At 35.9% G+C, this 27422-nt stretch overlaps 1 protein-coding gene across 5 annotated transcripts in view; it reads left to right on the top strand.

Annotated features, from left to right (window-relative positions):
• FAM214A (family with sequence similarity 214 member A) overlaps positions 1-27422 on the top strand; it is a 98478-nt gene that overhangs the window by 62375 nt on the left and 8681 nt on the right. For all 5 annotated transcript variants that reach the window (XR_747780.2, XM_030930370.1, XM_010361378.2 and 2 more), the window contains exons 3-10: positions 2836-3020; positions 4867-5069; positions 5396-5521; positions 6284-8096; positions 11437-11550; positions 15396-15475; positions 16332-16440; positions 22761-22919. Coding sequence is in view for 4 of the 5 variants with exons in the window: in XM_030930370.1 (XP_030786230.1) it covers positions 2836-3020; positions 4867-5069; positions 5396-5521; positions 6284-8096; positions 11437-11550; positions 15396-15475; positions 16332-16440; positions 22761-22919 (2789 nt within the window). In the remaining variant the exon portion in view is untranslated. The remainder of the gene's footprint in view (positions 1-2835; positions 3021-4866; positions 5070-5395; positions 5522-6283; positions 8097-11436; positions 11551-15395; positions 15476-16331; positions 16441-22760; positions 22920-27422) is intronic.

Here is a 27422-nt window from a genome sequence, read left to right as displayed (position 1 = left end):
CACTTTTTTGTATATATAGTAGAGACAGGGTCTCCCTGTGTTGCCCAGGCTGGTCTCGAACTCCTGGGCTTAATGGATTCTTTTGCCTCAGCCTCCCAAAATGCTAGGATTATAGGCATGAACCATCACTTCCAACCAGGGGTCACACAACTTAAAGAAGGCTGCCGGTGTTCACTCTTGACAATGGCCACTGTTAAAATCTTGCTCTATGCAGGCCGGGCGCGGTGGCTCAAGCCTGTAATCCCAGCACTTTGGGAGGCCGAGACGGGCGGATCACGAGGTCAGGAGATCGAGACCATCCTGGCTAATACGGTGAAACCCCGTCTCTACTAAAAAATACAAAAAACTAGCCGGGCGACGAGGCGGGCGCCTGTAGTCCCAGCTACTCGGGAGGCTGAGACAGGAGAATGGCGTGAACCCGGGAGGCGGAGCTTGCAGTGAGCTGAGAGCCGGCCACTGCACTCCAGCCTGGGCGGCAGAGCAAGACTCCGTCTCAAAAAAAAAAAAAAAAAAAAAAAATCTTGCTCTATGTGATCTTCCTAAAGCTCTTTCAGATAACTAGGCAGATGTTACCTTCATTTAATGGAAGAAAACAGTAAGTGACTTGTCTCAAGCAACATGTCACTACCGTAGAACCCTTCCTCACCACTGTCTTCACCACATACCCCTTAGAATCTTTCCTCACCACTGTCTTCCACCACATACCCCTTAGAATCTTTCCTCACCACTGTCTTCCACCACATACGCCTACCCAACTACTGGCCACCAGTCTGTGCTCTTATAGACTGCTAATGTCTGTACGAGTGGTTATCACAGTATAGTATGTATTTGGTTGTGTCTACTGCTCTGAGAATTTTTAAAGTGTATGATCCATGTATTTTTTAAGCTGGGGATGTATGATAAACTGAATGAATTGACTGGGAATAGAACTAGAGCCCAGGTTCTGGAGCTAAACTGTCCAGCTTCAAAATTCAGCTTTGCTACTTCCTAATTGATGATCTTGGGCAAGTTACTTAACCTATCCATGCTTCATTTATCTGAAAAATAGAAGTAATAGTCCTCACCTTCTAGAGCTGCTCTGAGGATTAAATGAGTTGATATGTAGAAAGTACTTAGAACTGACAGTGATAAATTACCAAATGTTGGCTGTCATTTTATATGTTCCAAATGGTCACTTTAGAGAAACTTTTCTGAATGGTCTTAAAATGCCAGTTCAATAAAGTTTACTTCAAGGCTTCTTCCTTTCCTGATAAGCCTTCCTGAAGCTAGAAAAGAGCATTCTTCATCATACCCTTCAAAGCTATTCATAATCTGGCTCCAGTCCTTCTTTTTGCATACTTTTCTCTATAAGAAATCTCTGCTCAAATTCACCTTCTCTCTTCCCATTTCATGCTGCATTGTTCTGTTTGTTTTTAAAATTCTTTGAATTGCAAAGGTTTCAAAACTAGGAACTATGTACATATGACTGTGTCCCCCTATTACCTGAGGTATAATAGGCACTTGAAATATTTGTTGCTTAATTGGCAGAGATAAGAGCAACTTTTTGTACAACAAATTTTACAACAAATTGAATCGTATAGCAGGTTAACAGTTTTTAAAATTAACTGTTAAAAAACTATGAGCACGCATGAGAAATATTTAAATTACCATAACTACATGAAAAAAATCTACAGATTAGATTGTTTGAAACTGTAATAACCAAAATACCACACTCCACATATTGCAAATCAGGCTTTGTGCTGCTGCTGGATAATTATAGCATTTCTTCCTTAGCAATTGTTACTACTATATAGTAAAAGCACAGAGGACCTCATGACTATGAATTTTCATGTCACAGAATTAGTGCTGTGAAACTAAGGAACTAGTAAAGGAAGGGAGGGGGAGAGAAAAAGAAACATGGAGTGGATCTGTATCTTTTTCTAATATGTAAATACTAGCAATAGAACATCTTAGGTAAAAATACGACATAAGACATTTTAACCTTTTAGCTATTAGTGATTATTTGTGTGGAAAAACTATTGTACCTGGCATCCAAATATATATATATTTGGCCACCACACCCGATCCAAAAATATAATTATTATAGGCTATAAAGTTAAAATAGATATCTCTGAATAATGAGTTATTTTTGTCTTACTCTATGAATTTTATAAATTTCTCAGAAAATGTGTTACTTTTTAATTAGAAAAGTAAGCCACCACACGTGACCCAAAAATATAATTATTATAGGCCAGGCGCAGTGGCTCATGCCTGAATCCCAACACTATGGGAGGCAGAGGCGGGCAGATCACCAGAGGTCGGGAGTTCGAGACCAGCCTGACCAACATGGCAAAACCCCATCTCTACTAAAAATACAAAAATTAGCCATACATGGTGGTACATGCCTATAATCCCAGCTACTTGGGAGGCTGAGGCAGGAGAATCACTTGAACCCAGGAGGTGGAGGTTGCGGTGAGCCAGATTATGCCATTGCACTCCAGCCTGGACAAAAAGAATGAAACTCTGTCTCAAAAAAATAATAATTATTATTATTATTATAGGATGATAATGTATTTCTAAACCTTCAGTGTTTTAACTAATGTTTATATAAAAACAATTCCATAATTTTAACCAGTTCAACTAGAATTTGGAATTATCCATCATCTCCTCACTTCTATATAGTTTGTGAATCAAGAGTTTAGTATATTTTGATTGTCTTTATTTTATTATTTTCACTCTTTGTTAAATGAATATTCTTAAATGTGTAATGTGACATTAGTTATTTTAGGCAGACCAGATGAGTTCTTATTAAGAGTACATTAAATTGAGGACCCTTTGCCCCTTTTTTTATATCAGATACTCTGGATGAATATTTTGAATATGATGCAGAGGAGTTCTTGGTCTCTTTGGCCTTGCTGATAACAGAAGGACGAACACCTGAATGTTCTGTAAAAGGTCGAACAGAAAGCTTTCATTGCCCTCCAGCACAGTCTTGTTACCCAGTAACTACCAAACATGAATGTAGTGACAAGCTGGCCCAGGTGAGAATCTTGTGTTGAATGCTTTATATCTTTTATATAAACTAGTTTATGTTCATCATCACCTTTATTTTATTACAATTATAATTATCACATTTCAATGTAAAATTGATCATAATCATAAAGGGGAAAAAATCCAAATCCTGGACCATAGCTAATAAACTTGGCTCTCAAATAAGGCTCTTGAAGGCACTGCAGGTAGTTTTGCTGATCACTGGGGAGGTGGGCACCCGGTTTCATACCTGCCATCTTATAAGCTGGATTTAAGACTATCTCTGCTGTTGGATTTTACTTTATTTATTTATTTATTTGTTTGTTTGTTTATTTATTTATTTATTTATTGGAGATGGAGTCTCGCTCTGTCGCCCAGGCTGGAGTGCAGTGGCGCAATGTTGTCTCACTGCAACCTCCACCTCCTGGGTTCAAGCAATTCTTCTGCCTCAGCCTGCTGAGTAGCTGGGACTACAGGTGCGTGCCACCACACTCGGCTAATTTTTGTATTTTTCATAGAGATGGGGTTTCACCATATTTGCCAGACTGGTCTCCAACTCCTGACCTTGTGATCTGCCCTCCTCAGCCTCCCACAGTGCTGGGATTACAGGCATGAACCATGATGCCCGGCCTGCTTTATTTTTAGAATCTCAGCCCTGGCTCTTCCACTTTGTATTGTTATTCATTTGGTAAATTGATGTTGTTATGATTATTTACCCCACATTAACCAATTTCTCTTTTGTATTCCTTTTTTTAATGGGAAGATATTTTTTGTTAATGTTTTTGTGTAACATTGTTCAAAATATTTTGGTGTAGGTAGCATACAATTTGCTTTAAGAATTTTTCTCGCACTTATTAGTTTCTCAAATGTGATCCAAAATTTTAAACTTTAAAAATCTTGTCTATTTTGAGGCCAGGCGTAGTGGTTGGCCTGGCCAACACAGTGAAACCTCATCTCTACTAAAAATACAAAACATAGCTGGGCGTGGTGGCGGGTGCCTGTAATCTCAGCTACTCAGGAGGCGAGGCAGGAGAATTGCTTGAACCTGGGAGGCAGAGGTTGCAGTGAGCCAAGATCATGCCATTGCACTCCAGCCTGGTCAACAAGAGTGAGACTCCATCTCAAAAAAAAAGATCTTGTTTATTTTGAGTGTTTAATGAAAATGAGTTTTTAACATTTTGGTGTTCAGATTTAAGAAGTAATCTTTTCTGTGAAATGATGAAATTAATAAAGTAGTCAAGGCTGGGCCAACTCAGAGGCCTGTCAGACATTGGATATAGCAGTTCTTTTTCCACAAGGTAAAGCAAAGATACACTCCTCAAGAAAATTTGCATTACAAATGTTCAGTACAGCCGGGGCACAGTGGCTCATGCCTGTAATCCCAGCACTTTGGGAGGCCAAGGTAGGCAGATCATCTGAGGTTAGGAGTTTGAGATCAGCCTGGCCATCATGGAGAAGCCCTGTCTCTACTAAAAGTACAAAAATTAGCCCGGCATGCTGGCAGGCACCTGTAATCCCAGCTACTTGAGACGCTGAGGCAGGAGAATCGCTTGAACCCAGGAGGCGGAGGTTGCAGTGAGCCGAGATCGCACCACTGCACTCCAGCTTGAGCGACAGAGTGAGTCTCAGTCGCAAAAAAAATAAAATAAAATAAATGTTCAGTACTAATCATTGCACTCTAGAGCTCACTAGCATAGATCCATTATTAAATGAGGAAACCTAGATAGCATTCTGAGCAAAAGCTCTACAATAGATGACTCATTTCTCATACAGATGTCTACTTTACAATTATAATTTTCTATAATACAAAATTAGGTGAGTTTTTGAGACATTTTGCTTATATTCATTTTCTCTAAGTGCCGCCAAGCCAGACGAACTAGGTCTGAGGTCACATTGTTGTGGAAGAATAACCTTCCAGTCATGGTGGAAATGATGCTACTACCAGACTGCTGCTACAGCGATGATGGGCCCACCACAGAGGGTATTGATCTAAATGATCCTGCAATTAAGCAAGATGCATTATTATTAGAAAGATGGATCTTGGAGCCAGTTCCTCGACAGTAAGTTGTTGAACGTTAGTTCAGAGTTGTTCTTGGTAAATCAAGTTTTCCATTACTTGCTATAAATTATTTTAATGTGTCATGTCTTTTAATTCCTCTATTTATGTAATAAAATTGAGATATTATTTATATTTGGCACTAAATATGAGTAAATGTAGTACTTACATTTAGTAGTTGTGACTTCAAGTGACATCGTAAGTGCATTCCTATGCTCTTCAAAGCACAAATCCTGAGTGATAAGTTTATGGATGTCAGCTTGTGCCATTCTAAAATTCAGTCATTTTGTACTTGCTTATTTTTAAATTATGCTTTGTTACTTTCCTTAGGAATGGTGACCGATTTATTGAAGAGAAGACACTTCTGTTGGCTGTCCGGTCATTTGTGTTTTTTTCTCAGTTAAGTGCATGGCTGAGTGTTTCTCATGGTGCTATTCCACGAAATATTCTCTACAGGTATGTCTAGGGCCAAAAAAAAAAAAGGACAGTGCATATTCAAACACCTTGGTTAGCAACCGAATGGTATTTTACCTTTTAAATAGATTATTTCCTTCAATTCTAAATATAAATGGATAAAATTTACTGAGGTTTTTCAAAACAAGTTAGAGAGATTTAGATTGAATCAGTATGAATTTTGTTTGTTGTATTAAATTTGATATAGAATAATATCAAGAGAACTTTTAAGCTTACTTTAGAGAACCAATGGACTTAATGCTACTATTATAAAGTAGAAAAGTTTTCTGGGCTGCTGAATTTCTGTGTTTTACTTAATTTTTGGCATCTTGGATAATGTTAACAGATAGGCTGTTAACAATTAGCTGTTTAGCTAATTGGCTTTTTAGGCAAATGGCCATGAGATAGGGTATCTCTTAATCACCTTGCACAATAAAATTAGCTGAATCCATTTATGTACTAGTAATTACAAAGTACTTTTTTTCTGTTTTAACAAATATTTTTAAATTATAATGTTCTTGAGCTTTAATGCTTAAGTGATCTGGTGGTCTTAAAAAGGTTATCTCTTCCAAGCATAAGTTATTGTATTACTTACATTGGTTTTATCAGAATTATATGCATGGTAAAATGGCTAAAAGTAAACCTCAGTGGTAATTAATGCAAACAAAAATAAGTGTATGACTGCTTTACATTTACAATAATATAAAATAATAAGAATATAACCTTTGTAATCCATTAATACAGTATTTTTCTGTGTGATTCTAGAATCAGTGCTGCTGATGTAGACCTACAGTGGAATTTTTCACAGACTCCAATTGAGCATGTGTTTCCTGTTCCTAATGTTTCTCACAATGTTGCCTTGAAAGTCAGTGTTCAGTCCTTGCCCAGACAATCTAATTACCCAGTCTTGACCTGCAGTATTCACACTAATATTGGCCTTTATGAGAAAAGAATTCAACAACATAAACTTAAAACCCATCAGCACCGTAATCCAAATGAAGCAGAACAATGTGGTACAAACAGTTCACAGCGTCTGTGTAGCAAACAAACTTGGACCATGGCACCTGAAAGTGTATTACATGCAAAAAGTGGCCCAAGTCCAGAATATACTGCAGCTGTCAAAAACGTCAAACTGTATCCAGGCACTGGCAGTAAATCTGACCATGGGACATCTCAGGCCAATATTCTGGGCTTTAGTGGTATAGGCGATACAAAATCACATGAAACATCAGTGAGAACTTTAAAATCATTTTCAATGGTCGATTCCAGTGTCTCTAACCGCCAGAGTTTCTGGCAGTCAGCTGGTGAGACTAACCCTTTAATAGGCTCTTTAATTCAGGAGCGGCAAGAAATCATTGCAAGAATTGCCCAGCATTTGATTCATTGTGATCCAAGCACTTCACATGTTTCTGGACATCCATTTAATACTCAAGAGTCTAGTTCACTCCATTCAAAACTTTCCCGTGTTTCACAAGAAAATGAGAATGTGGGAAAAGGTAAAGAAACTTTCTCCATGTCTTTTGGTAATCCAGAGTTTACCTCCCCAGAAGACAGCAATGAGGGGAAAATTCGACTAAAACCAGAAACTTCTCGAAGTGCAACTTGTATTTCTAATGACTTTTCTTCTCATATGCCTGTTGGAGAGACTAATCCTTTGATAGGCTCTTTACTCCAAGAGCGGCAAGATGTTATTGCAAGGATTGCTCAACACTTGGAGCACATTGATCCAACAGCATCACATATCCCCCGGCCGTCATTCAACATGCATGACTCCAGTTCGGTTGCATCTAAAATGTTTAGGAGTTCATATGAAGACAAAAATTTGTTGAAGAAAATTAAGGATAAGTCCTCAGTTTCCATTTCTCACACAAAATGTTCCTTGTTAGGAGATACCAGTGATGGGAAAAACTTAGTATCTAATAAATGTTTTACTTCTTTTAAAAATAATAGTAAAGAAAAGTGTTCTTTGAAACGTCAAACGAGAAATCAGTGTCAGAACAATCCTAGTGAAATCATCCAAAGTACGTATCAGGAAACACAGAACAAAAGTTCTAGTTTGTCGACTTCCTCAATTTTGTCTCAGCACAAAGAAAATAACTTAGATTTGACAAGCAGATTTAAGGAGCAAGAAATGAGCAATGGAACTGATAAACAGTATTCAAATTGCAGCAGTATTGACAAACAGATTTGTACAAATAAGTATAAGGAAAAAATAATAAATGAGAACTATAATCCAAAATTCTTTGGCAATCTTCAATCTAATGATTCAAAGAAAAATGACTCAAAAATAAAAGTTACTGTGTTGGAAATGTCTGAATATTTGAACAAATATGAAAGCATGTCCTCAAATAAAGACTCAAAAAGGCCTAAGACATGTGAGCAGTACACTCAACTTAATAGCATAGAGAATTATCTCAATAAAGATAATGAAGGTTTCAAATGTAAAAAGTCAGACCAATTAAAAAATGAACAGGATAAGAAAGAAGATCCAACTAATGAAAAATCCCAAAACTATTCTCAGACAAGTATACAAGACTGTTTGTCTACGTGTGAGCAACCAAAAAATACAGAGGTATTGGTAAGTAACATCTAATATGTCAAATATAATTCTGAAATATTTGTTATGATTTAAATTTTGTTCACAGGAGATCTAGTTATAAAGTCCCAAGGTTCCATTATCTATAGGACACACAATCTGATACAGCAATAAACCTACAGAACTAGTATTAACATCCTTGCAAATAACCCACTCTCCTAAGAACAGAAAGTAAATGGAGGAAATAAAGATCAGGCTGTTTAAAAACTAGGAAGTGGTACCTTTTTTTAAAACTGTTAATAGGACAGTAATTGTTTTCATGAGGTGTTAGGTCTATTATTTAGGTCTTCTAGCTCTGTTCTCTGCCTGCTCCCCCATCTTAAAGGCCTCTTTTTCTTCTAGTCAGAAGCACCCAGGTCAGGCACAGTGGCTCACAGCCTATAATCCCAACACTTTGGGAGGCCAAGGCAGAAGATCACTTGAGCTTAGGAGTTGGCGACCAGCCTGGGCAACATAATGAGACCCTGTCTCTACAAAAAAAAAAAAAAAAACATTAAAACTTAGCTAGGCATGGTGGTACATGACTGTAGGCCTAGCTATTTGAGAGGCTGAGGTGCCGGAATCACTTGAGCCCAGGAGTTCAAGGTTGCAGTGAGCTATAATTGTCCCATTGCATTCCAGCCTGGGTGACAGAGTGAGACCCTGTCTCAAAAAAACAAAAACAGGAAAAAAACAACCAACCAAAAAAAAAAAAACAAAAACAGAAGCATTCAGCTTTTTAATATGTGATCTGTAATGTCAAGAGAATGAATACTATATAATATTTATAAAATATTACTAGGATTTTGTATGTTGCTTGTATATAACGTTCAGTTATATTGCATATTAGGTTTCTGCAAAAGTAATTGAAGTTTTTGCCACTGAAAGTAATGGCAAACCTCAATTGCTTTTGCACAAACCTAATAGGATACTTGGTTCTTTGTGGTACTTCACCATATGGGACAGGTAGGACAGTTATGAGGAAACTGGGACTCAAAGAGAATAACTGACATACCAGTAGCTGTACAAAGTCCTTAGTGATTCAACTGGCACCCTCACCCCAGTCTCTTGACTCCTAATCCAGGCTCCTTTCTACTACCTGACAATAATCAAGGACAAATTTGTGGACTGTACAAGTCCTTGGTTCTTCCCTCCTGTTGAGAAAACAAATTAATCCCTCCTGCTGCCCTTTTTTGTTTATTTCAGCACTTACAAACAATTCTGGGAGTGTAAACAAGAGTCAGAAATCAAATTTGTATTAGCTCAATGTATTATTTGTTAGCAGGTCCAACCCAATATTAGCGGTGTGCCCATTGTGCTATGCCATTGATCAGTTAATGACTTTCAAAATGTCTATAGGGAAATCACCAAGCTACTGGTCAAAACACCTGAGTTCTAGTCCTGGCTTCACAGTTTAGTCCTTGAGTGACCATAAATAAGTCATATTACTTCTAAAAACCTGTTTCCTCAATTTTACAAGACTCATGATTAATATCTTTTGCCTTAGAGCAGTGATAAACAATTTATAAATATTTTGTAGTCCTTAATGTACTATATACATAAAAGATATTTTAAGTTATTTTCATTTTATTTGATTTCCTACCAAACTACCTTTTAATTTCTAAAAATCATTAGGCTTCACTTTCCTTTATTTTTCCAAGCAGTATCTCAATTATATGGAAAACTTCTTCTTAAGTACCTTAATCCAAGTCTAAATGACCTTGGTTTGTCTTTTTTATCACTCAAATTCGTTTTTCTGGACATTTCAAAATTATGCCATGTTTCCAGTTTATATTTTTCTTCAGAAGATCTCGCCCTAACATGGGGTTTAATCAAATGTTAGTTTCCATTTTTCTAAAAGCATAAATGTCACAAAAACCTACAATGGCCTTAAGAATATTCAGTTCTTTTGATTCTGTTATCTAATAGGGAGGCTTAACCCTGGCCATGGTATTTTTCAAGCCCACTAAAATTCATTTTTTTCATGTACCTGTTTTAAATATAATAAACAGTTTACTGTGTGCCCCATCTGAATATTTTACACATGTTGACTTACTTAATCCCTCTCACTTTGATATGAGATTAGGTGCTTTTACTAACTCCAGTTTACAAATGAGGACCTTGAGCTAGGGAAATTATATAACTTGCCCAGGTTACAAAGCTAATAAATGGTAGAGCCAAGACCCAGAATAGTCTTTTATAATTCTTATTCATGTAATTTTTATGAATTTCTGATCTTTGGGTATAAACTTGTCCAGTCCTTAAGAATTAACCTATTTCTTGTATAATATCAAAAACATAGTGCTGTGACTGCATTATATATAATTTTAAATTTACAGTGTTTCTTATATTTCTGTATGATGTTCCACCAAATTATATCATCTGAAAATGGTTTTAATTGACATAGTTTTATATTTTTTCATTATACTAGTATTTATATAATATACTAACATTATACTAATTTTTCCTGTGAGTACAGTAGTCGCCCCTTATCCATGGTTTCCTTTCCATGGTTTCAGTTTACTCATGGTCAACCAGGTCAGAAAATAGGTGAGTACAGTACAATAAGATCCTTTGAAAGAGAGAAAGACTACATTCACAAATAACTTTTATTATGTCATATTATTATAATTTTTTTTATTATTAATCTATTGTACCTAATTTATAAATTAAACTTTAGGATAGATATGTATAGGAAAATATATATATATTGTTTGGTACTACATGTGATTTCAGGCATCCACTGGGGTTCATGGAATATATCCCCTAAGCATAAGAGGGGACTACTGTAGTAGTTTTTTCACAAATTGAAATAATCAAATATTAGCTTGCTAGATGATAAATTCTGAACAAACATGAACATATAAGGCATTTACATTTGGACATGTTTTCTTTAGAACTTAATTCAGCATATTGCAATAACCATTTTAGACATTGTTTTCCAATTGAAATATATATATTGTGTGTAAACATAAGATGTAGATATACAGGTTGAGCATCCCAAATTTGAAATGTTCCAAAATCCCAAACTTTTTAATTGCTGACAAGGTGCTCAAAGGAAATTTTCTTTGGAACATTTCAGATTTGGGATTTTTGCATTTGGGGTACTTAACCAGTAAAGTATATATGATGCAAATATTCCAAAATCAGAAAAAAAATCCAAACTTCTAAACACTTCTAGTCCCCAAGTATTTTGGATAAGGGATATCCCACTTGTGTATCACCAACTTCACCAGCAATACCTCAGAATGTATTAGGAATGAGTCTAAAAATGAAAAAGCTGTCCAAATTCTTTAAATGGTATTTAAATATTACAATTAAAATCTAATTATTTTCCTAACAGAGGACTACACTGAAACATTCAAATGTCTGGCGAAAACATAATTTTCATTCCTTGGATGGAACTTCAACCAGAGCCTTTCATCCTCAAACTGGTTTGCCTCTTCTTTCAAGCCCTGTAAGCATTTTTTTTTTTTCTTATCTCGTGCTTAGAACTTGCACACATCTGAAAGGTTTACAAATAATTTCATTCAAATTTTAATTGAAAAAAATTTAAATATCTTTAAATGTCCAGTTATGAAACATTTTATTTTTTGACCACACGTTTAACAGCTATGTGATAATACAGGGAAAGACAAAAATGTGAATAAAAATGAAATGTATTAGAGTTACAATATTTCTCTGAAATTCTTTTGCCTAGCATTTTAACTGTTACTAGATGTGAAAAAAGCAAAAACCATCAAGTGGATTTTTATCTTACTGATACCACTAACTGGGTCATCTGCAAGTTAAATCTATTGCTGTTTTTGATTTGGAATCCCTTCACTTAATCATCTTGAGACATATAAATCTCTCCACTCCTCAATTACAAATAGATTTACAGATCTGAGTGCAGTGGTTAAAAGCATCACTTTGGAGTCACATTGACTTCCCCCTAGTTATGCAACACAATCTCTTGGAGTCTCAGTTTCCTCATATGTAAATCAGGATGATGATGTCTACCTTAGTGTTGTGAGGATGGTTAGTCTCATCCCTCTTGCATGTAAGCAGTCAGTAGTTAGTTGGTATGGCTACCATTTCAGTTAAACTTGAGGTAAGCAGTAAATTGTGTAGCAGAACTAAAAATCCTTGTAATTTGCTACAAACGTATTTTTAGTTGTATGTGTTTTTTAGTAACTAGAAAAATACAGTATCTTGTGTACAAAAAATAATTGGACAATAGACGCAGAATTTAAATGTATAACATGGACCTCAGGCTTCTATTTTAGAAAAATTAAAGTCCAACTTTTAAAAAATTCCAAATGGTTTTTGCTTTTTTTTTTTTTAATTCTTATGGGTACATAATAGTTGTATATATTTATAGGGTACATGTGATGTTTTGATATGGGCATACAACGTGTAGTGATCAATTCGGGGTAAATGGATTATTCATCACTTCAAGCCTTTATCATTTCTTTATGTTAGGAACCTTCCTATTTCACTCTTTATTTTTAAATATACAATAAATTATTGTTAACTATAGTCACCCTGTTATACAACCAAATACTAGATCTTATTCATTGTATCCAACAGTGTTTGTGTTTTTGAACCTATTAACCATTCCCACTGTATCCCTGCTTCCTCACAACTCTTCCAAGCCTCTGGCAACCATCCTTATACCCTTTATCTTCATTAGTTCAATTGTTTTTGTTAAGCTCCCCCATATGAGTGAGAACATGGAATATCTGTCTTTCTTGCCTGGCCTATTTCACTTAGCATAATGTCCTTCAGCTTCGTTCATATTGTTGCAAATGACAGGATTTCATTCCTTTTGTGGCTGAATAATATTCCATTGTGTATATACTACATTTTCTTTATTCATTCATCTATTGATGGACACTTAGGTTGCTTCCATATCTTGGCTGTTGCAAATGGTGCTGTAGTAAACATTGGAGTGCAGCTGTCTCTTTAATATATTAATTTCCCTTTTTTTTCCTGAAGATATATGCCCAGCAGTGGGATTGCTGGGTCATATGGTAGTTCTATTTTTAGTTTTTTGAGGAACTTCATAGTCTTCTCCACAGCAGCTATACTAATTTACATTCCCACTAATAGTGTATGAGGGTTTCCCTTTTATTCCATCCTTGCCAGCATCTGTTATTGTCTGTCTTTTGGATAGGAGTCTTTGTAACTGGAGTGAGACAACATCTTTTTATGGTTTTAATATGCATTTCTCTGGTTAGTGGCATTGAGCATTTTTTCATATACCTGTTGGCCATTTCCATGTTGTCTTTTGAGAAACGTCTGTTCAGATTTTTTTTGTCCATTTTAAAATAAAAACCCCAAATGTTTGACCTACCTGTGACGTGATTTAAAATGCCCAAGAGATCAGGGAAGAAATTTTCAGCGTCTTGCTAGTGTAAAAAGCACCACAGACTTCTGGTCAATACGGTGGACTGAGTCAATATAGGAAGACACTTGCTCCTTCCCCCCACAGAGATGCTGGAAGAGGTATAATAACTTCCAAATGCATAACGTTGTGTAAGAGCAAGAAAGAAACATTCCCAAGGAGTAACCTGGGTCAAATTTTGCTCCCCTAGGATATTTGAACCTAAAATAGCACTAGAGTTCAATGCCCCTGCTGAGACAGGAGTCAAGGCTGCAAGTCTGTAACAATCTTAGCTGAGACCAGATTCTTCATAAAGCCAGGCACAGGGAAGACTGGCCTTCTCTAAATGAGAGAGGGGGAAAAAAATATCCATCTATTTACTCAGGGGTGGAGTACATGGGAGAAAAGGAAGCACCCGAAAGAAATTGTACCTAAATCTAAGCCACACATAGTAGGGGTTCTGAATTTATGCTACCTGTGAGATTCAGAGATGTCTAGCTAAGAAATAGCCATAAAAACTAAAGAACCCATGAAATCCATTTAGTATTAGTAGGGGAACATGAAACTATCCCACATCTATGGAAGATACCTCTTACTGAAGATGACTTTAGAGGAAAAAAAAATTACAAAGCACCTTAAAAGAATCAGCAGGAGCAAGAAATGGAAGGATTCACGTATAGGAACTCTGTTATCAGAGCAACTTGATAGTTAAAAACTGTTTAAAGTGTTCTGGGAGAGAAATGAAGGCAAAGATAGGGAATTTAGATGAAAGAACATGGATTTGAACTAAATAGAAATTCTAGATATGAAAAATACATGAAGTGTATACACACACTTGCATACGCATACAGATGAATAAACAGCAGACTAGGATCAACTCAATAGAGATTTTGTGAGTGGGTAGACAAATATTTAGGAAGCACCTAGAATGAAGCACAAAAAGGAAGAGAAATAGTAAAACACGAAAAAGCCATAAAGAAAAGAGAATGAGATGTTCAATGTAAGTCTGGTAGAAGTTTAAAAGGAAGGACTAAATAGAATAAGAAAACGCAATATTAGAAATGAAGGTAGAGAACTTTGCAGAATTGAAGACATGAGGATTTAGATTGAAAATTTCACAGTTAAGTTCTGACTACAGTAAATAACATGGTGCACTTGTACAGCTCTCCAAAATGTTGAGGTGGTTTAAATTTTCAGTGTCATCTGTCTCTTCAGTCACCAATTAGACCAGAGAGTCAGGTACACATATTTAATATTCTAGAAACAAAACTGTCTAACTTGTATGTTGTATATGATTTTGCCTTTAATTAACATTTAGGTATTTTTTTTTTAGGATATTTTGAGCTAGGTGGTGTTTTGCTTTAAATGTAATCTGGTATACAACGATGGTTGAAAACCTAGGAGTGTAGTACTTTTCAAATCTATTCTCTGTAAAACATAGGATTCTTGGAAATGTTGCGGTAGGTGGAATGGGCAAAGAGTGGGCAGTGCTGGCGGGACCTCAGGCTCCTATCTCTATTTTGTTTTTTTTTTTTGTTTTTTTTCCTTTTTATTTTAAAGTTGGAAGTGTTTCCCACCTCCCAAAAAAATAGAGAAGTATATAAAAAAGCAAAATACTCTTTATACTATATATTGGAATTCCATGCAATTTTTTCCATGTTTTTCCAAACAGGTTTTGGGAAGAACTGTTTCTGCTTCTTAAAAAATCAAAACCTAGTAAAAGTGCTTTTATTAATCATCTGTTTTTTCAACACTAGTTAATAAAGTAAAAGTAAGAACAGTATGTAATGAACAGCATGATTTTAAATAAGCTATTATAGGAGAAGTTGTAGTATTTGAAAGATATGCTTAAATTTCATTTAAAAACTCTTTTATCAATTCAAGAAAGAAATTATGTTTTTTTTTAATATCACAAATGATCATTTTGACTTTAGGTTCCTCAGAGAAAAACACAATCAGGTTGCTTTGATCTGGATTCTTCATTACTGCATCTGAAAAGCTTCTCATCTAGAAGGTATTTATCTCAAAATTCATTTGTGTGTTTCAAACAGAATTTCACAAAATTCTGGTATTTAACAATAAATAATGTTGATTCTAAAAATCAGAATTTTAACAGGGATCTTATTTACAGCATGATACCATGTACACACACAGTTATTAAGGATGAGTGTGGAAGAAATTAAGGCAGTGAGTAGCAACTATATAGTGGTCATCATAATGAACTCTTACATTGGTTTTAACATTTAAATGGTTTTATATATTTCTAGTTACTAACCTCTACTACCTTTCACTCTTTCAGGGGGGAAAAAAAAACAACCTTGGCCATTTTTTTCCATGTTGGCAAATAATACTCTGATTATATTCTTTAGTGACACAATTTTGCCCTTGTATTCTCATACTTAACTGAAAATAAGATTGATATAGAAGTCTGAATTATTATTTATTTCCAGTAGATGCCACTATGTGATATGTTCTAAATTCTACCTCGAAATCTTTTAGGATGTGTGTATGTGTGTTTATAAAATATTGTAACAAAGATAATAAAATCTGGGAATTTTAAACTTGAAATTTTATATTGTAAAATTTGGTAACATTAATATGGTAGTTTGAGTAGGATTGTTCAGATTTTCCTAATTTTGTACAAAAGTAAATAATATTGTGCCTTGGCTTGGTGGCTAACACCTGTAATCCCCAGCACTTTGGGAGGCTGAGGCAGGAGCATTGCCTGAAGCCAGGGGTTTGAGGCTGTAATGAGCTATGATGGTGCCACTGTACTCCAGCCTGGGTAGCAGAGTGAGACCCTGTGTCAAGATTAAAAAAGTAAAGTATTGTGGCTAATGTGTTCTTTTGCTGATTTGTTTTTCTAATAGTCCTCGACCATGTTTAAACATTGAAGATGATCAAGATATTCATGAAAAACCGTTTTTGAGTTCTAGTGCTCCACCTATAACAAGTCTTAGTCTCCTAGGAAATTTTGAGGTAATGTGCTTTGAAACTGTTTTTTAAATGAAAATTTTATACCCTAGGTTCCAGGATGTCATTTTATGTCTTTAACTTTGGTTGTGAAAAAGAAATAAATAATTGTCTTTTTTCAAGCCTTGAAATTATCTTTTTACTTTATTTTCACAAGAAGGAAAGTCAGAATTGTTGGCACTGACATCTTAGATTTGGGTAGCTGGTAGTGAAGAAGAGAAGACCTGGTGAAATCAGGTTGGATTGAGGAATCTGGTACTTAAGCCAGGAGGATAGATTTGGCTACATCTTCTTACTTGGTAAAATTGGGTCTAGGACCCAGAGAAAATAATGAAGGACTATTAGCAGCCTCTTCATAATCAGGAAAGTTGATTTACAAAACCAAACGGTTCTCTGTACTTTATTTGCAACTTCTTTGTAAATCTACAGCTATTCTAAAGTAACAAGGTTATTTTTTAAAAATTCAAATAAAGATTTCTGATATGTTTACTCCCAATATTTTTACTTGGGGTCAAGTAGAAATCATGGGTTTCAATTGTCTGTAATTAGAAATCAGCTTAACCTTAAACATGAACGTATAAATGACATTTTTAAAGTGATTTTAACTGGTGAGTTTTTTTAGGGGAAAATAATTAAAATTTTGTGTTTTTAAGATAGTTTTACAGGAGTTGTGTTTTGGTATGTTAACCATTTGCTTTATAACTATTTTACTAGTGAAGCTATCTTTCAAAGTTTTAGTGGGAATGAAAAGATATTTCATGGTAAGTAAGTCTTTTCCATGTCACTTCCAAGGTATCAGTTCAAAGATGTCAAGCTCTCTGTTCCTCTTTGTCATCAAATTAAAAGTGCATAGGCCATTGTGAGGGTCAGGTGGCTCTGCAGCCTTTGTACTACAAGAAATTTTTTTTATTGCCACTTTTGAGGCATGTACTATAAAAAATGTATAAGTGAAAAAGAAAGCAGTCTGATATGTGAAAAGTTTAGAAAAGGGAATGTATTAGGCTGTTTTTGCATTGTTATAAAGAAATGCCAGAGGCTGGATAATTTTTAAGAAAAGAGGTTTATTGGCTTACAGTTCTGCAGGCTTTACATGAAGCATGGTGCTGGCATCTGCTTCTGATGAGGCCTCGGGGAGCTTTTACTTATGGTAGTAGGCACAGCGGGAGCAGGCAAATCATATGGTGAGAGCAGGAGCAAGAGAGCAAGGGAGGAGGTGCCATATGCTTTTAAACAACCAGATCTTGTAAGAACCTACTATTGCAAGGACGGAACCAAGCCATTCGTGAAGGATCCACCTCCGTGACCAAAATAGCTCCTACCAGGCCTCCACCTTCAACATTGGGGATTACATTTCAACATGAGATTTGAGGGAGACAATATGCAAACCATATCAGGGAAGATAGTTAAAAATCAGTACACAGTTTTTTTCAGAGGATTCTATTTGTGCAGATATACATACATTTTTCAAGTGACTTAAGGAAGAAATAGAGATGCTCTGAGACTGTCCAACCCATAGGTCTTATTTATAATGAATTTGATGTTTTCTTAAGTAAATTACAGAAGATATTTCCTCGGCTTAGTGAATTTGACATTCTGTGCAATAAAAGATGGGGTTAGATTTGAGTAACTAAAATGACACGTTAGACTTGTTTAGTGAAAACAGGGAAAAGTCTTATCCCTGTAATGTTGTTGGGGGAAATCATCATCCTTAGACATTATTTGTGGGGCATTAGGTGGAGTTTGGAAACACATGGACATAGAATAACACCCAAATAGTCTAATAGCTAATAGTCACCTTTTCTTGCCACCATTTAGCTTGTCCAGCCTGGGGCCTAGGACAGCTTTAAATGCAGCCCGACACAAATTCATAAACTTTCTTAAAATGTTAGATTTTTTTTGTGATTTTTATTAGGCTCATCAGCTATTGTTAATGTGTATGTATATGTATCTAGAGAGAGAGAGAGAGAGTTTTTTTTTTTTGTTTTTTGTTTTGTTTGTTTTTTTTGAGACAGTCTCACTCTATTCGCCAGGTCTGAGTGCAGTGGCGCAACCTTGGCTCACTGCAACCTCTGCCTCCCAGGTTCAAGCAGTTCTCCTGCCTCAGCCTCCCAAGTAACTGGGATTACAGGAACACACCACCATGCCCAGCTAATTTTTGTATTTTCAGTAGAGACGAGTTTCACCATACTGGTCAGGCTGGTCTTGAACTCTTGATCTCAGGTGATCCACCTGCCTCGGCCTCCCAAAGTGCTGGGATTACAGGCATAAGCCACCATGCCCAACCAGTGTTAGTGTATTTTACATGTGGCCCAAGACAATTCATATTTTACATATGCCCCAAGTCAGTTCTCTTCCACTGTGGCCCAGGGAAGCCAAAAGATTGGACACCCCTGATTTAGAGTTTTCTACTGCAAAACCTTGTCATCCTCAATTCATCTGTCCTGTGATTTTCTTCAGTCAGTTCAGTCCAGCATAGTACAACCATTGGAAATGAGTTATTTTTCCTATAGGAGGGAATCTTAGTGCTTTCTGTCAGTATAAAATAGCTTGTATATTCTAGAATTTTATATAAATACAGTCACATAGTATTTACTCTTAGGGGGGTGGCTTGTGGATTTATTTAACTCAGTGTCATTTTTTTAAGATAATCTGTGTTGTCCTGTGTATCAAGAGTTCATTCATTTTCAATGCTGTTGTATGGATAGACCACAGTTTGTTTATTCATTCACCTGATTTTAGACATTTGGGTTGTCACCAGTTTGGGGTTATTAAAAATAAAGTTGCTATAAACATTTGTGTATGAATTTTTATGTGGACATAAATTTTCATTTCACTTGGGTAATTACCCAGAATAGGAGAGGAAAGAATAGAAGAGAAGAGAATAGGAGTAGAGTAGGTAATAGGATAGCTGTATGTTTAACTCTTAAGAAACTGCCAGGCTGTTTTCCAAAGTGATTATACCATTTTAATTTGCATCAGCATTGTATGAGAGTTCTAGTTCTTCCACATCCTTGCCAGTGTTTGCAATGATCAGTCGTTTTCACCTTAATTATTGTGGTTTTAATTTGTATTTCCCTGATGACTATTGATGTTGAGCCTCTTTTCCTGCACTTATTTGCCAAATAAGCATATATGTTTTCCAAGTCTGAAGTTTGGCTGTACATTTTTGTGACAGTGTCTTTACAAGAGTAAAAGATTTTAAGTTTTTTGATGTCTAATTTAGTAACATTTTCTTTAATGAATCTTACTTTTTGATGTTGAATCTAAAAAAACATTACCTAGCCCAAGGCTTCTTTACACTAATACTGTTGATATTTGAGTTAGATACTTCTTCTGAAGGGCTGTTTGTGCTTTGTGGGATGTTTAGCAGAATCTCTGGCCTCTACCCACTTGATTCCAATAGTACCCCCCTTTCTAGTTCTAGTAACCAAAAATGTCTTCATATATTACCATATATCCCCTGGGTGAGAACCACTGGCCCAACCCAAGGTCACAAAGCTTTTTTTCTGTTTTATTCTGAAAGTTCGTGTTAGCTCATATGTTTAGATCTGTGATCTATTTTGAGTTGATTTTTACATGATAGGAGGTGTGCAGTCAAGGTTCCCTTTTTTATGCATATGGATGTTCAATTTTCTAGTCTTGAAATCAGGTAATGTGAGTTCTAACTTTATTGTTTTTTCTCAGAATTGCTTAAACTATGTTAGCTCCTTTATTTTTTCATACAAATTTTAGAATCAGCTTGTCTATTTCCACAAAATAGCCTGCTGAGATTTTGTTTGGCTTACTTTAATATAGACCAATTGGAGGAAAATTGACATCTTAAAAATATAAAGTCTTTCAGTCCATGAAATCTATTTATTTAGATATTATTTTATTTCTTTCATCAGTGTTTTATAGATTTTAGCATGCATATCTCAGACATCTTTTTTTAAAAAATAGGGGTAGGGACTTTTCTCTGTTACCCAGGCTGGAGTGTAGCTGCATGATCATACCTCATTGCAGCCTCGATCTCTTGGGTTGAAGCATTTATCCCACGTCAGCCTCCCGAATAGCTAGGACTCCACGCTTGCACCACCACACCCAGCTAATTTTTTAAAAAATTTTCGTAGAAATAGGGCCTTGCTGTGTTTGCACAGGCTTTTCATAAACTCCTGGCCTCAAGCCGTCTACTCACCTCAGTCTCCCAAACTGCTGGGATTACAAGTGTGAGCCACCACGCCTAGCCCAGATTGTTGATATCTTTTTGTAGATGTATACATAAGTATTTCATGTTTTCTGGGATATTGTAACTTAAAAATTGTCAATTGTTCATTGCTAGTATTTTTAAATGAATGTATGTGTGTGTTATCTATAAAAAATCAGTGATCTTGTTCAACTCATTAATTTCAGTAGATTTTTAAAAATAATCCTTGGGATTTTTCTACGTAGACAATCTTGTCCTCTATAAATACAGATAGTTTTGGCTTTTTATTTTCATGCCTTTTTTTTTTTTTCTTGCCATACTGCACTGAGTGGGGCCTCGCATATATGCTTGTATATTAAATTTACAAAAATCTAAATTATCTCAGATAGAGTCAGCAACTAATATTGGTCATTTGCCTTAATCCATAAACATTTTTGTATGTGCCTCTCCTATGAAAATTTTTTGCATCTTCAGAATGGACTTCTTATTTAGGAAACATAGTTGAGTACTTACTATGTGCTAGGAATACAAAGTTTAAATGATAAAGTTCCTGCCTTAGAGACGTTTATTGTCTACTGGAGAAGGTGGGCATATAATTTACCCAGGAGGGTAAATAATTTATAAACTCAAGTAATTAGCATTGTAATAGAAGTTTCCTAGTACTTATATCTACTGTCTCTGCTAAAAAGGGATTGAGGAAAGCTTTACTGAGGAACTGTCGTTTGAGCTTGGTCACAAAAGATGAGAAGGAATTTGCCGAGTAAATTTGTGCAGGAATCAGAGACTCTAGACAAAGGGAACTGCATGTGCAAAGGCACATGTGCAAATGTAAAAGAGCATGGCGATGTCGGAAAGGATCAACTGGAGCTGGAGCATGGGACTCTGTACATGTTGGGAGAGATGAAACAAGAGGCATGGTGGAGCTTAAGTGCTGTGCTATGAATGTTGACCTCATCCTATAGACAGCAGGAAACAAAGTTTTTAAGTGGTAGATGATACTATAAGCCTTAAAAAAAAAAAAAAAAAAAAAAAAAAGAACTCTGGCAGTACTACAGAGAATACACTACAGATAGAAAGACTAATTAGAAGATGTAGCGTTAATTTAGAGGAGAGGTTATGAGGATCACCTAAGTCACTAGGATAGTGGTGGTGGTGGGGATGGAGATGAGGCCATGAGACTGAGAGGTAAAATCAACAGGATATGGATTGGATTGATTAGAGGGCAAAAAGGAGATATAGAAGGTTGATTGTGACCCAGGTCATTTGGCTTTATCTTTTTGATCAGGAGATTAGAATTGCTGATATGTCACTATTTCGCATTTAGACTACACAAACTTTTAGAATCATGAGGCTTTGTAGCATTTCTTTTCAAAGAATTAAAGGAATGCTACTCACGTTTCATGATGTATGCATATATGTGTTAATATATGTATATAAAATAAAGCTTGCAAAAAGTTTTATATGTTTCTCATAACTGGGAAGATAACCACTAAATTGTTAAAAGTAGTTATCTCACTAAATGACCTGGGGGGAGGGATGGATAAGGGCTTCTGTACTATTTCTGTACTTTTAACTTTTTATAAATGCATGTTTTTATGTTTTAAATTAAACAAAATAAAACTTGTCACATACTACAGTATTTATAAGAGAAGCAATTATTTCTTGGTTAGAATTATAAGTGCTTGACTTCATCTTTTAATGGAACTTCCATATATAACCTGTTAGGTTTTCAAGTGTTTCTCTGTGCCTAGCACCATGAATAGGCACTGCAAGGGGTAAATACCTGCTCTGATAGAGCATATTTTTAAATTTACAGATATAAAAACAACATAGTAAATAATTAGGCCTAACTAATGCTGAAGTTGCAGGAGAATTCAGTGTGAGTTGGAATACTGAGAGAAGAACAAACTGTTGTAGGATGGTAGAAGACTGATGGGAGATGGAGTTGACTTCAAGTCAGATGAAAAGCAGAAATAAGGACATGGCAATGGTAACAACCACTGTTCTAGTGCTAGAAAGCTTAGTAATATATTTCTTTTTATCACTTCTCTGCCTTTAGGCTAAGTGTATATTTCTTTAAATAGAAAAAAAATGAATGTGTTAGCTTTTTAAATTGAGTTATAAAAATTATTTTGTCTTCCAGGAATCTGTCTTGAACTATCGTTTAGATCCTCTCGGCATTGTTGATGGTTTTACTGCCGAGGTAGGGGCAAGTGGTGCTTTCTGCCCCACACATTTGACTCTTCCAGTTGAAGTGTCATTCTACAGTGTTTCAGATGACAATGCTCCCTCTCCTTATATGGCAAGTATTTTTTATATTGTGTGTCTTCCTGCCAAATCAACCAACTTAATGACAAATTTCTTTAAGTGCTTTGGTGCAATACTTGAAAGTATAAATCACTTCCTAAGAGCTGAATACAAACTAACATGCCAAAATATTACCTCACGACTTCTTTCTAAGCTAGTTCAAACAACAGATAACCTCTTTTGCATTTAAGGATGGTACTAAAAATGTACTTGTTTCTCTTTGTCTTGAAAAAATGGTAAAAATCGATTAGTGACACTGTAATTCCATCGTGCTGGGTCCATACACATTCTCAAATGCTTACTATGTACTCGGCCCTCTAGTCCTACAAGGCTTTGGTGACAAAAGGCTTCTGTAGGGCCCTTTTACTCCCTTTTCTCCTGTTTGGTTTGGTTTGTCTTTGGGCCTATTCTAATCCTAGGGTTCTTTTTTTATTTATTTTTTTATTTTTGGATAAGCTCTCACTCTGTTGCCTAGGCTGGAGTGCAGTGGTCCAGTCATAGCCCACTGCAGCCTCAAACTTCTGGCCTCAAACCATCCTCCTGCCTTGGAGCTCCTAAGTAGCTGGGTCTGCAGATATGCGCCACCATGCCTAGATCATTTTTATGTTTTGTAGAAGCAGGGCCTTCCTATGTTGCCCAGGCTGGTCTTGAACTCCTGGCCTCAAGCAGACCTCCCACTTTGGCCTTCCAAGTGTTGGAATTACAGGCATGAGCCACCACAACTGGCCTAATCCTAGAGTTCTTTAGGATACTAGCTACTTCAGACTCATGCTAATGTCTTAATGGAGAGTGAAATAACTAAGAGGAGTTAGAGCAAGCTTGTCTGGCCTACAGCCCACATGCAACCCAGGAAGGCTTTGAATGTAACCCAACACAAATTTGTAAACATTCTCAAAACATTATGAGATTTTTTTGTGATTTTTTCTTTTTTTAGTTCATCAGCTGTTGTTAGTGTTAGTATATTTTATGTGTGACCCAAGACAATTATTCTTCTGCCAGTGTGGCCCAGGGAAGCCAAAGATGGGACACCTCTGAGTTATAGTGTTGAGCCTTAAGATCAATTTATGATTTCACCTTTCTGATTTTTTTTTATTCCAATGGCTTATGGATAATATAAGCATTCGTTTGCAAAAACGATACTGAGTACTAGTATATGATTAGTATCAGCCCTCTTCCAAAAGACAAAGAGAGGTAAGTAGCTAGCCATGCAGGTCTGTAAAAAGTTGACAGTGATGGTATCAAATATGGAGTCAAATCTGGGTTTTCATGTTAGGTGTTACTTTTGAGAAATGCAGATTACTGTAGGCATTGAACATTATAGCCTAGTCTTGCTGCTTGAATTTCCTAACTTACTACCTGGCCCAACTGCTTCCTCTCCTAACACGCCTCTCTCCAACCTTCTAGGTTTTCAAGGACATTAGTAACAATGACTTTTGTTATTAAATAAAAGCTGTAAAAAGGGACATCTATATAATTGAGAAACAACAGAGAGGAAAGGAAGCTATTCTTAGGAACCTATATGTGACCTACTCATTATTGGCCCAGTTTCCTCAAGGAAAGCTTACTCCATTGTAAGGGTGAAGATATTAGTCAAGAGCTTGATTAGTGTTTCACACTTTGATAGGAAAAGCATAGTGGTGTCTGCTTGTTTATTCAAAATTTTCTTTTCCCAACAACATTCACATCTGTGGGTCATAAGCATGAAGATGCCCAGCATAGGTTATTATCGAAAGAAGAGGCCCCCCTTCACAAACCTGCCCAGTTATTACATGTGCTATCTCTTCATTTACCATAGAAAGATGTACCCACTTTTCAGAATTATTTTGGAAAAAATAATTTTGGACAGTTAATGAAATGGAAAGTACCACTGAGATAAGTTTAATACCAGAATAAATGCATATCATACTCAAATACTTACAGTATGAGAGTATATCTACAGCCTGTTTGCCTTACCAGGACATCAAGAATCTCATCAGTTTCACACCTTTTATTGGCATGTAGTAATAGAGGATGGAAAGATAAGGTCTAAAATACTGTGATCTGGCCGTGTGCAGTGGCTCATGCCTGAATCCCAGCATTTTGGGAGGCTGAGGCGGGCAGATCACCTGAGGCCCGCAGATCGCCTAAGGCCAAGAGTTCAAGACCAGCCTGGTCAACATGGTGAAACCCTGTCTCTACTAACAATACAAAAAATTAGCTGGGCATCGTGGCACACGCCTGTAATACCAGCTACTTGGGAGGCTAAGGCAGGAGAATCGCTTGAATCCAGGAGGCGGAGGTTGCAGTGAGCCGAGATCGCATCATTGCACTCCAGCCTGGGCTACAAGAGCAAAACTCTTGTCTCAAAATAAATAAATAAAATAAAATACTGTGATCTGTCATTAGTGAACAGAGTCCCTGTTGGCCATTAGGATGGCTTGGAAACAAGGTAAAAGGGTAAACTGGCTGAAAATCAGCTCATATAAATATCTTTGATGGAAATTAATGAGCAAAAGGTAATTTGAACTATGCTTTTAAAAAGCAAAACAGCATTAATCTTTTACCTTAGTTGATGTCTAAAAAATGAATGATTGGGACATAAAAGATTTTATCACTCCAGAAAGTACTAGAGATGTACACACAGATGATTGCAGATCATTGAATAGATATTGGCAAGGGTATGAATCAGGTTACTGAATTTAATCTATCCTTTTGAGAATCTCTGATTCTCTTTTCTCTGATAACATTCTTCAATCAACTATCCCGTTTATATTTTTCCTATGAAAAAATTAGAATATTTTCAAAAAATAGTTTGTATTTTTCTATTAAAAGTTTACTTATTAGGAATGCATTCTTTTTGCAAATAACCCAGTCCCAGTGTTTCCTGCTATGGATTAATTTTGTTCCTCAGGGAATATTATCTATACTTTTGTAGTTGAGTCTCTTTTCAAAGAACTGGTTATGTTTTGGTAAGACTATGCATATCACAGACCAGCAGGGCGAAGACATAAAACTCCTATTTGTTACTCTTATAATAACCTTGTTACTCTGATAATAATTTTGGGACGTCTTATCACAGATTATACAAATGACTCACACGGGTAAAATTTTAGCACAGAAAATCCTATCTTTGTGGTATAGAGGTGGTATAGGATTTCTCATTAAATGATTCCTTAAAGATTAACTCAAAGCCATATAATATTATTCTCCGGTTGGGAGTTAGTGGTAAAAATGTTCTCCAAGTGTTATATGACAACACTTAGCTGTCTAGAAACTGTTGTATTGTGAAACCAGGCAGAAATATCTAAGGTAGGTGTGCCAGTGGCAAATTTATAATATGACTTTCATTATAATATTATCAGGGCCACGTATGATTTCCTTTCATTTGTAATTAATCAGATCAAGATATATTTCTTTCGGTTTTCCACTTATTTGTGCATATTCACTATTCCATAATAATTTGAGGAATTTTTGTATAAGATTTTGACCATATTTATTTTAACCCTACTATTCCATTTTAAAATACCAGAAGAAAGGCCAGGCATGGTGGCTCACACCTGTAATCCCAGCACTTTGGGAGGCTCGGGCAGGCGGATACCTTGAGGTCAGGAGTTCAAGACCAGCCTGGCCAACATGTAAAACCCCATCTCTACTAAAAGCACAAAAATTAGCTGGGTGTGGTGGTGGGTGCCTGTAATACCAGCTACTCGGGAGGCTGAGGTATAAGAATCGCTTGAACCCAGGAGGCAGAGGTTGCACTAAGCCAAGATTGTGCCACTGCGTTCCAGTCTTTATGACAGAACGAGGCTCCATCTCAAAAAAAAGAAAAACAAAAATGCCAGAAGAAAATGTGTTTTTCTCTTTTGTGTTAAATATGGTAACTTTTCGTAGGTATTAATATTAATATGCTGATCAGTTAAAATGATGAAATTATTACAATAATGATGAATAATAATAAAATTCCAAATAATTTCCCAGTCCCTTTCTAAAATTCCTAACTTGCCAATGCTACTAGTCTTAACATTGCTTACAAATTGTTTTAAATTATTGCCTTAAACTTTATGGTTTTTTTCAAAAAGCTATTTTTTTAAATAAATTGATTTAGTTACTGTTACTGTGTTCTAAAAACTATTGGAATTGAATGTATTAAAGGAAGCGAGTATAAACTTGGTAGTAGTTGCTCTACCACTTTTACTGTATGTATTTGGTGGGGAGGCCAATGGCTGGCAAGGAAGAACGGTAGTATATTACATGTAGTTATGTGATTTTAAAGATAGCTATTATTTAGGTATATTTTACTTTTTCTTTCTGAAACTAGGAAGAAGACGCGTATAATATACCATACCTTTTTCATGTAGAGTAAATAGCCACATTGTGCTCATTAAAAAAAGTAGTATACAGAGTACCTCATTAGGCATGTAGGGCAGATTGCAAGAGATAAATTGTTTCATTGCTGTTTTGGTTAGGGTTGCAGTTTGTTGATGTGCTTTTTTCATGCTTTAAATAACCACTTGACAAA

This window comes from Rhinopithecus roxellana, chromosome 5 (genome assembly GCF_007565055.1).
Source record: "Rhinopithecus roxellana isolate Shanxi Qingling chromosome 5, ASM756505v1, whole genome shotgun sequence".
Taxonomy (NCBI): Eukaryota; Metazoa; Chordata; class Mammalia; order Primates; family Cercopithecidae; genus Rhinopithecus; species Rhinopithecus roxellana.
This window is presented reverse-complemented; position numbering and strand designations above follow the sequence as displayed.